We start from the raw sequence: 11,088 nt of genomic DNA on the forward strand, positions 1-11,088 counted from the left end.
AAAAACTGAAGTAAACAGGCAAACGAAAAATAAATAGACAATAAAATCCGATTCATTTAATTCCTAATAAACCAAAAGGCCTGAAAATAGTCACGTGTTCCCCGTACCAATATGGCGGCAGTGCTTCAACAGCGGACACACGGCAGTGGCTGGAGAATAAATCGAGTGCACCTATACGGTTTTTAGGTCACGTGTTGCAGGTTTTTCCGCGGGACTGATGGCTGGAGCTGTGCGGAGCTGAAGGTACGACTCCATGACTGATTATTACCGAGTTTATCTCCGGACAGTTCGTTACGTCTAGTTTGCACGCATTCCTGATGCTTCTGTGTTTCTGCTGCTTGTTAGTGTATTAGCAGTTTACACATTTAAATAACAGCACTTATTCAGAAAACATTTAATAATACCAGCATTAATATTGTTAACTAGTGCAGTGTATGTTTTTCTTTAGTTACAGCAAGCACTTGAGTCACACCAAATACAATTTGTGGTTGTGTTATTTAAGTTGAGGTGTTTCTAACCTTCAGTCTGCCACTACTGATGTAAACTGTGGTTATTAAAAATATATGTTAGTAACACTTCTCAAATTAAAGCTTCCTACATGAAGAAGATAATCACGGCTCAGTGGAAGACTACTGTGCTTACCAACATTAGTTGCGGCTGGACGCAACTACCGGTAAATAAAACCAAATTTATGTGATCTTGGACTCATTTTGAATGATTTTTAGAGTAGTCCGTTTGGGATTACATAAAGAGACAAGACACTGACCCAACCTAATGTTCTCCAGTTAACAACACTATGAACTTTAGAAAAGTATAAATGGATATAAATATAAGGATGGAAATCATTAGTGGATAAAATAAAAAAAAAATGCTGATTGTCTGAGATCTTGGTGGGAGAGCTACCAGAGTACAAGTTATACCTAAAACTTTTTTTTTTTTTTGCCCTCACAAGCTTTACAGAAACAAACCATCCAAACCTTTTGTGGATCTTTACAGAGTCAAAGAGATGCCACCAAAGAAAAAGGCCAGAGTCAGTAAAAGGAATGCAGGTTCAGGTAGGTAAATCAAATCACAGAAGAAAATCACCTGTCTGATATTAGAAGGTTAGTACACTCATCCTGGGCTTTCTAATGATTTTCCAGGGTAGAATATTTTATAGCTACATCTTTAATTAATTACCAAACTATTGGGTGCAAAAGTGTGAATTTATTTTGAGTTTAGTCTCAATTTTATATAATGACTCAAGTGCATTCAAACACCCCCACTAATATTTGGTTGACTGTCCTTTAGCAAGCTGCACCTCAACCACACTCTTTGGGTAGGCATCAACAAATTTCATGCATAATTCTGGCTGCATGTTTGACCACTCTTTTACTCTTTTTTTAGGGTTTAATGTTAACCTGCTTTATCCATTACAAAACCAGCTTTCACATGTGTTTGGCATCATTGTCTGATTGAAACACTCAATTGTGTCCAGGTTGATTTGAGGTGAAGTTGAACAATTTGGACATAGTTCTCCTCCTTCATTATTCCATCTACTTTGTGCCCATGATGCTACCACCACCATGCTTGACAGTACTGTAAAACTAACTTCACTGTAGACAGTTTTCCTGTTGTTCCATTAGTTTCCGGTTCATGTTAGGCTTGAACCTTTTTGGTCCTTTAGTTGTTCCTGAACATCTGAACCAATTTCTGCTCATGTGAGGGTGACAGTGTGGGTCTTTTTCTAGAACCCAGGAAAGTTGTGTTTGCACTGATTATTTTGGAATCTGCACTTCTTTAGAAGTGGCCCTAAGAGACATTCCCAACTTGTGTTAATCTACAATTCTATTTATTAGATGTTTACTGAGTTCCTTGGATTTTTCCATTGTTCTGAGTATTGGTCAATCCAATGGGTGCTGCCAAAGAAATTCACTAACAACATTGCAGAACCTCCAGTGCCGCTTATTATTATAACTTAAGCGCTTGTTCTTGTTTTTTTTTAAAGTCATTACAGATTTATGCTGTACAATCACTCCACCCTGGAAAAAGAACGGTTCAAAGAAATCATTAAAAACACCAAATTATTGTGACATTCAACCCCTCGAAGAGTGCGTGTAAACACAGTGCTTCCAAACCACAGGCAAAGATGATGACAGGGAGCCAGTGTCCCCAGCTTTGAAGAAGAGGAAAGCTGCAACTTCTGGTGGAAAAACTGACGAGAGCTCGGCGTCTTCTGGTTCTCCACAGTACAGTCGCTGGCTGATGAAATCTGAGCCAGAGAGCCGCTTTGAGAATGGCATCGACGTAAAGGTATGGAGCAGCACCAGCTTTGTCAGCGCATTTTAAAGTGCGAGCTGGTCTCACTTGTCTGATGCTTCCTGTTCACTCTGCAGTTTGGCATCGAGGACCTGAAGGCTCTGCCTGATCAGACCAGCTGCTGGGATGGCGTTCGTAATTATCAGGTAGAGTTACAGCGCCGAGTCCTGCAAAAAGAAGATGTTTATCTGAAATAAGGGAGCAATGCGCTGCTACTCCTGAAAAGGCTTTTCTGTCTCTGTTCACTGCACCACTGCATAGCAAATTTTTGAATTTGCTATGCTTATCTTCTGCAGGCACGCAATTTCATGAGGCAGATGAAAGAGGGGCAGCTGGCTTTCTTTTACCACAGCAACTGCAAGGAGCCGGGGATAGCAGGAATCATGAAAGTGAGTCGCTCTTCTATATTTAGGTAAAGCTCGAGACGGGCCCGATGTTCAGCTTCGTTTCCTCTTTCTAGGTTGTGAAGGAAGCTTATGTGGACCACACTCAGTTTGACAGGAAAGATGTGCATTATGATGCAACCAGCAAACCAGACGACCCCAAGTGGAGCATGGTAAGCTGAACGCATTAAGCGCAGTTAATGATAAGACTCGAGCGTGAAGGCTGAGCTCGTTCCCTTCTCCCTCAGGTAGACGTCCAGTATCAAAGGATGATGAAGCGTTTTCTTCCTCTGTCGGAGCTTAAAAAGCACCACCTGCAGCATCGCGCTAAGGGGGGGCCCCTCAAGGACATGGCGCTTTTTACAAGGGCTAGGCTCTCTGTGCAGCCTCTCAACACCGGTATGACAGAAGCGGAAAGAAAAAAAGTAAATAAATAAACAAATAAAAAGAGAAATAACTGTGAACACTTTCTTTCTTCGCAGAGGAGTTTGACTTCATCTTGAGTCTGGAGGACAAAGAGCCACTGTAAGGATTTACTTCAATGCAGCAAAATCATCACAAGTACCATTGCTTCACTGTAACTGTTAAAGTTTATTAAAGATATTAAATATTTTTATTAGACATCATAGTCCAGATTCAATCTGTGAAAACACAAACATGTGGTTATGACTTGAGTTTCTTGGAACTGGATGGAAAGCAGTGCCTCTTTTATAAAGTATAAACAGAAGCAGCATTAATTATGGCTGGCCTTTGCTCTCAGGGTAGCGTCAAGCATCATTTTATTGACGTTATTTAACTCGTAATTTATAAACGGCAGCATATTTTACGACTCCTGATACCCTTTCAACGCTCGTTTTATCACATGGGAATAACTCGACATTGTGTGCTCGACTGCTGCCCGGTGATGACAGAGTGAGTGGGGAAATAAAACCTGCAAACAGCCTATGTGCCATGGCCTTCTAGGTATTTGCTTAATTGCAAAAAAAACAATAACAACATGCAAAGGGCTCTTGGGAAATTTTCCTTTTTGTAGACTGTGGGGGACCCACATTAAATGAATTTAATGTGCTGAATGCTGAAAAGTACCTTATATAATCTCTGATGAGATGCTGGTTTGGAAGCATTAATGCTGTTGCTGCAGTGACTTAGGTAAGGTCCAGCTTCACAGGTTCTTATTAGAAGTGTCAAGTATTGATTAGAATGTGCTGACGTTGTTTTTCACAGCACAAGCAGTGTTTTAAGTGTGAATGATCCTCATCAATAAACTGAGATCAGTTTACGCAGATTATTGCTGTAAATGAGAGCTAGGTGTCCACCTGTGACTGAGCAGTTTGCAGTTAGAGTCGACAGTTTCCAAGCCCAAAGGCAGTTCCTCGGGTTAGGAGTGAGACCCCCTTTCACTGTAAATTTGCTCACATCAGCAAAGCTGTCAATTTAGTTCTGATGTGACTTCTTGAGAGGAACACTCTCCCTCTTGTGGGTCCCCAGAGCTCATAAAAACTACACCTTCCAGACAAGACGATGACCTTGAGTGTGAGATCAGCCAAATTTAAATCAGACAAGGTTTTTGATTTTCAGGCCCAGCTGCTGCCCGATGCCACAACAACAACTCCTGTATTATATCTATATGTCAGAGTCAGTCAGATGGTGTAGCACCATTTATCTCCTAACTGACATCACTGTTATTTAAATAGTTTTTATTAACTACTTCCAATTGATTTACTTGAATAATTGTGTATGCTGATGCAAAATAGCTGCTTTGAACAGCAGTGGCTGAAAAAGCCCAGCCTGCTTTGGAACCCGAGCCCTGGGGCACTGATTGAAGTGTGTCCCAGGGCTCGGGTCACAAAGCTTCAGAGCGCTAATGACTGAATCAGTGTGTTGATATCTTCTGTGGTCTTTTCCACAGTCATAGTTTTATGAAACATTTTCTCCTTCGCTCTGGTTGTCACATCAAAGCACATGCATGCATGTCCTCTTTCACCTGATGTTACTGTTGTTAAGATAAAACTTATAATTTTGACACGGATCTCCTAAGAACCCATCAGAACGTAGAAACTTGTTATAAAACAGATATACAGACAATGTCTTTTGTGGAAATGTCCTTATAATGAATATGTGCTCCAGCAGAAGTTGCTGTGGCTTGCTAGCACCGTTGCCTCAGAAGGTCCTGAGTTCGCCTACAACATATAGCCAGGGCTTCTGTGTGTGGTTTGTATGTTCTCCCCATGTTTGCATAAGGTCTCTGGTTTAACCTAACCCTACCTTACCCAATGTTTTAAAGACATGCAGTTGGTAGGGTTAGATTAATTGGTCATTCTAAATTGCCCTGCGTCAGACTGGTGACCTGTCCGGGGTATACCCTGACTCTTGCCCTATGATAGTTGGGATAGATCCAGCTCTGATGAGGAAAAGTGGAAGAGAATGGATGGAAGGACATTTTCCTATGATAAATTCAAAATAAAAATCCACTAATTTTGCAACTCATGAGAAGTTAAAAAAAAAAAATCAAACTGTACAGTCATGATGTCATGTGAAAGTTAAGTATATCGTATCATTCAGTAGCTTGTAAAACCACCTTCAGCAGCAATAAACTGATCATTGTCTGTATCCCTGTATCAGTCTCTCACATTGTGGAGGGATTTTGGCTCACTCTTCTTTACAGCATTGCTTCAGTTTTAGGTTTGCAGGCAGTCATTTATGCACAGCTCTTAGAGAGGTTAAGGTCTGGAGTTTGATGGGGCCACTGCAGCACCTTGATCCCCCCCCTCCCCTCAGTCACTCTGTTGCAGATCTGCTGACCTGCTCGCTACTCTATAGCAGTTGAATGTTAAATAAATAAAACTACATTAGCTGTAAGTACATTTTAATGAATGCTCGGGTTTATTAAGTCAACACACTCATTCATTTTCACAACAAAACCACAGAATTTAATTCATTTGGCATCAATTTATTAGACTTTTGGGAACAAGGAGTAATCGAGTAGCATTTTGCAAAAGATAGTTCTACTGTAACTTTCTCTGGTTAAAAGACTAAAATTATGTTAGAGGCAGGAGGATTCAATTAGCTTGATACACGTAGGCACAACTTTTAAGTCTCTAATAAAGAGGATACAGAAGACTTCATACTATCAGACCTCAAGACAAACACTTTGACATCCTTTCCTAACACCACTGGAATGCTGAGGTAAAGCTTATGGACATGAAACGTCATTTTGTAGCACTGTGTACTAGATAGTCTGTGTACACGAGCTGGAAACAGGATAACAGGTTTAACTGGCCTTATATACAGGTTTAAAAACAAACGTGTGGATTAATACTTTAGATCTCTCACTCAAACAGCAGCGAGAGATTAGAGTTTCCACTTCCATCCTTTTTTTGTGCAAACACACAAACACAGAAAAATGTGTTCAGCAAGGTAAAGCAGTGCAAAGTTATCTTGGATTTCTTGACCTTAGAACAATGTTAGGAATGCATTCATTAAACGTGGAATGTCGGAGATGCACATGATGAGCATTTGTTTGAAATAATGAGATTAGAAATCAATTGATCCCAAAAGTGTTAGAATGTAACAAACAGAAGGCTTAAAAATTCAATTTCACATGGTTTTACCCAGCGATCAATGAGACATGGGTTTACTTTGATTCCCAAAAAGAACCCCCCCTCCCCCCTCCAAAAAAATATGCATTAATGAGGAAGGATAGGACCAGCAGCCTGAAGCCCATTTGAATGCCTCATGCAAACTGTTTCATAGTTCACACAGTTTTACCCTATGTCGGTCTCCCTTCTTTCTTTACCAGAAGCAGCAGCTACAAGTAAAGCAGCTGCCTCTCCAGATGTTGTACAGTTCACATGTACCCCCTACCACCCCAGTGCAGACCCTTTGTGAGTCCCGTGAGAGGAGAGCTGCGGCTCTACCCGCTCTCCTCTTTTGCAGCCTGTTCCAGTGCGCTCTCTGAAGCGGCTGATCCTTCGAACCTCTGAGAGGCGATGGCAGCCTGGTGAGACATGCTTTTCCTCACCACGTCCCCTTTTCTCCACAGTGTGATTTCCTGGAGGGGAGAGAAATCAAAGACAAATGTAAGGTGATGACATGAAGAACACCTTGGCCCATGACCTGTAAATGAAAGAAAAGGTACCAAACTGAGCAGAGTTTTCCTAGCTCTCAAATGTAACTGATAAATGATTTTAGCCTTTTAGAACCAGTCAGTGGGACATCAACCAATAAAAGCACCACTACTTCTTATTCGCTGTTAGACTTGTTTTCTAGTGCAACATTTTCACTATCTAACGCAGAAAAAAAGCAGAGCTCCACAATAGCACATAAGGTACTGTGTTTAAGAATTGCTATTGATAAGATTTTACTGATGGTGTTCAGTTTCGAGGTTTCAAGCAGATTCTTTATTGATTACTGATCGATTTTCACCTACACAGGGTTTGGGTTTTTTTTTTAGTGCCAGTGCAGCAGGTCTATTATCTCTTCAGCTCCACTGCCATGAAAAAAAATAAATAAATAAAAGACATAAATAAATAAAACATGCCAGCACTAATAAAAGGCACTGATAAGCTGGGGGGCATAAGCTTTGGATGGAGTACAATTCAGAACAGAACCAGTTGGAACCTGCTCTCAGTTCCCACCTCTGATTATTCAGTAGCACTAGCTGTAACTACAGTCACAATCGCTACACACTCACAGCTCTATCATAGCCTGTACCCCCACATTTAGAAAGCAAACAACAGGAGGATGTTCGCCAGCTTTCTTAGTGAAACAGGGTTCAGCTGCCATTACATCCTGGCTGTAGGCACGCTTCAGTTATTATAGTTGCGGCTGTGACACAACAGGATGTAGCACTGATTGACTACATGCAGGCGGCTTTGTGTGCCTACAGTGGTAGTTGGAGGCTGAGCCTCCTCTTGAAGCCACACTGTCCTTTCACTCTGACACAACTGAACTACAGAGGCAGTCAAAATCAGAACCACATCCAGCCACAGCTGCACTAATGTCAGCCAGGCAGAGCAGCTGCAGCTGTGCCCACATCCACCAGCTGGATACGGTTTGAGAGCTGCCCTTCACAATGACTAATAAGCACTAAAAATCACATTCACATGGATAGTTTTAAATTAGTGAAGTAGAAGATTCAGAAAAATGTAAAAACGCTGTCTGATGTTTTGCTTCCATTCGTACCTGCTGTTTGAAGTAACGTCTCTCCTCCTCGTCAATCAAAACCAGGTTCAGGTAGTAGCGCACCGAGAACTTCTTGTTGATGTCCCGCATGGTGGGGGTCAGATCATATCCAGCCAGAAATAATCGGATGGGGATGGACTCTCCTGCAATGTTAAACACACTCTCAGAGGCTGAGCAGTGTTTGCATTGTGTGACTTGTTGAAACTGTGAATAACTTACCTCTGACTGGCGCTCCATCCATGATCTCGTACTTGGCAATAGTGTCATTTTCGTGGTAAACGCTTGGGCCTGTGCCTGTTGTCTCACGTTTGATGATGTCAATCTCCATGTGTTTAATCTTAATTCTCACCAGCAGGAAATAGATTTTTCCCACAATTACATCTTTCAGATGGTACCTGGGAAAAAGAAAAGAAAAGCACAGGCGACAACTGCGAATGAGATCTACAGTTTAGTCACTAACAAGCACATGCGTTTCATTTAAACTGATAATAAATCAATCATTGTTTCAGCTACTGGTTCAGTTTCTAAAAAAATGCATCTTTCACTTAAAAAGAGATGGTTTTGCTGATACTGTATAAAACCATTTCACTCTTAAACACAGCATAACAAGGGAAAAAAGTGAATGATAGTGGTTTGCTGCAGCCCTGCAAGCCTTACTTGGATTTGTTATACTCAAACTCGATGTGGAGGCAGTCCTCAATTCCGACTTCCATTTTAATGGAGGAGTTGAGCTCAGGATAGGTGCTCAGTGTGTGGACAACAATGTCCATCTCTTTAGTGATGTCATTTAGTCTTCTTATCACCGTGGCACGAAGAAAATATCTGAAAATAAAGCATACACGCAATGAAAAAAAGTGCCATTTGCTCCTTAGTAGAAAGTCACAACTACACACTAATTGACCATAATGTCAAATCCACCTGCCTATCCTATCGTTTACTGCTCCACCTCATGACAAAGACTCAACCAGATGTCTGGTTGCAACACTGAAATGCATATTCATAATGCTGTCACCTCTTACACTGGTAAAAGCCTACCTTCTCCCAGTGCCCTTCCAGCTATGACGCTGAACCTTTGGTGGTGGACAGGGCTCACCATGGTCAATCTGACTAGTCTGACACCTTCAAGTCAAGTTTAAAGCGTTTTCTGTTCATTCAATTAACAGAGTCCAACCCTATTACCCATTCACCTTGGACACGTTTTGATAGGTACTTATCACTGCATACAAAGAATACCCCGAAAGATCTGCAGCTGTCTTCAAGCATTCACAGTCTAGCCCTCGTCAAACATTTGCAACACATATTAAGTCGTCACAGTTCACTTTTCACCCCTCGATTGTTGACACTGTAAAGATTTAACGTTACTCACTTCCACCGTCATTGGTCTGAGCAGTGTGCATGTACTGCAAGTTAAATGTGGGCAACATCAAGCTTGAAAACTGCTCAGTTTAAGTGCAACCACATGAGGCAGGTTAACAAGTAACGCGCTCACTGTACTGCTGACAAAACGACAGTGAATGATCAAACTTACCTTAGCTTGACATTCTGGCCTGTGTAGGACTCGTAAGGTTTCTCAACATGAGTGAACTCAAAGTCAAAGGTCTGGGACTGAGTTATTTCACCAGGTCTTGCGAGATCTTTCACCAGGGAAACAAATTCATGATGGTTTCCTCTGTCGTAATACAACTCTAGAACAAGAGGAAAGACAATATTTTAAAAAAAAAAAACTATACTGTGCATGATTTTGGATACTCTTGGACTCGTAATTGATTTTAGTGGCCAGAAAGCCATACCATGTGAATTTCACTTCTTAAAATCTATTTGTGTCCAAGTTTTCACACAGCTCTTTCACAAATGTAACACTCAAGCAGAGATTGTCTGTGTTGCTTACAGTTTCACTGCTGGAACTTTTAAAAGTCCAGCTGCAGCAGATTAAGGACACTAGAGTGCAGCTTACAGGTGATCTGAAACAGGCCTACACAGGTGTAATATGTGGCCCCCTGTGTTTCCTTTCATGTCTAATATAAAGTTGAAAACTGAAGCATCTGTTTGTTTCACTGTTGAGGGATGCCTCCATGTTTCTTCACCCCACAGTCTTATCACTCGCTATTTTTACATACCTATTTGTCCCACAAATTCAATTTTGATGCCGTGGTGCTCCAGCCTCTTCCCGGGGTTCTTCAGCGTCACATTCACCTTTCCACTGACAGTCTCGCCGTCGTAGAAAAGAAAATATTTGTCCTTCTTCCCATCTTCAGTTTTATGTTCAACCTTCTTCCTCGTTTCGGCGTCATTCAGGACAACATCGATTTCTGCGCTTTGACCAAAACTAAAGAAACTCATTATAATGCTGCGTCCGCGCTAACTCTTTATCTTATCTAAGTGCGAGTTAACTGACTTGTTAGCACGCTGCACCGAACCTGCTAACGTTTCAAAGTAGAAAACAAGCGCACGCTAAGGCCTGCGGAGTGCGCGAGCTTGGCTGCTTCTCGTAGCACGAATTACACCGACTGACATTAAAAAGTCTCAAGATATGTCACAGAAACCTCCACACGAGCTACATGTCAAGCAAATTAGCGCTTCGATGCTAAAACACACAGTAAAGTGATTAGCCGTTTTCTTTTTTTCTGCTCTCCGTTGCTGAGCCTGGATCTCACCGATAAACAGCCCGAAGCAGCGACAGATGGGTCTGCTGTTCACACAGAGCTCGCCGCGTAAATGTATCTTACATGTTTGTTTTCTGTGGATAAATCGACGAACGCTGTCAAACGACCAGGATGTAACACCAGCTTTCTTTACCTGCGTTAGCTGAACTACTTCCGGGTGGCGTTTTTTCACAGTAAAAGCGGAAAGAAAGGCGCGGAAGTCGCTAGGCACTACAAGCGATTATGCTTGAACTACAGCGTGTTTAAGACCTGCAAGTGTTAAAAAGAAAAGAAATATAAATAAATTGCATTACAATACTACACTCATGCAAACAATAGAAACATTTATAAGCACTTTCAAACCATTAGCAAAAATTATGAAAATAATAATAATAATAATAATAATAATAATAATAATTATTATTATTATTATTATTATTATTATTATTATTATTATTATTATTATTATTATTATTATTATTATGTACAGCGTATGTAGTATGTATGAATGCTGTTATATTTACACTGGCACTGGAAGCAAAATGTGAACACAACTCCAACACAGCTGTCATCTTTCGCAC

General features: G+C 41.1%; 2 protein-coding genes across 5 annotated transcripts; one reads left to right on the plus strand and one right to left on the minus strand.

The window, feature by feature from the left end:
* The first annotated feature begins 58 nt into the window (after nt 1–58).
* Nucleotides 59–6,349, plus strand: thyn1 (thymocyte nuclear protein 1). Of its 4 annotated transcripts, XM_085184658.1 has the most exons (9): nt 59–243; nt 591–673; nt 953–1,055; nt 2,123–2,292; nt 2,376–2,444; nt 2,595–2,687; nt 2,759–2,854; nt 2,930–3,080; nt 3,164–6,349. In XM_085184658.1, the coding sequence occupies exons 2-9, from the start codon at nt 599–601 to the stop codon at nt 3,208–3,210; spliced, it is 804 nt and encodes a 267-aa protein (XP_085040784.1). In that variant the 5' UTR covers nt 59–243; nt 591–598; the 3' UTR covers nt 3,211–6,349. The 4 variants fall into 4 exon arrangements, with proteins under 4 accessions (XP_085040784.1, XP_085040786.1, XP_085040785.1 ...); XM_085184660.1 differs by lacking the exon at nt 591–673 and having other exon boundaries at nt 73–243; nt 997–1,055; XM_085184659.1 differs by lacking the exon at nt 591–673 and having other exon boundaries at nt 84–243.
* vps26b (VPS26, retromer complex component B) lies at nt 5,611–10,695 on the minus strand. The gene is made up of 6 exons (XM_085184655.1): nt 9,983–10,695; nt 9,394–9,550; nt 8,523–8,687; nt 8,085–8,260; nt 7,866–8,008; nt 5,611–6,732 (listed from the first exon to the last, which is right to left on the minus strand). Exons 1-6 carry the CDS (start codon nt 10,203–10,205, stop codon nt 6,595–6,597), a joined length of 1,002 nt encoding a protein of 333 aa, XP_085040781.1. The 5' UTR covers nt 10,206–10,695; the 3' UTR covers nt 5,611–6,594.
* Nucleotides 10,696–11,088: the final 393 nt, after the last annotated feature.

The sequence above is a fragment of the Neolamprologus multifasciatus genome, chromosome 14 (genome assembly GCF_963576455.1).
Source record: "Neolamprologus multifasciatus chromosome 14, fNeoMul1.2, whole genome shotgun sequence".
Taxonomy (NCBI): domain Eukaryota; kingdom Metazoa; phylum Chordata; class Actinopteri; order Cichliformes; family Cichlidae; genus Neolamprologus; species Neolamprologus multifasciatus.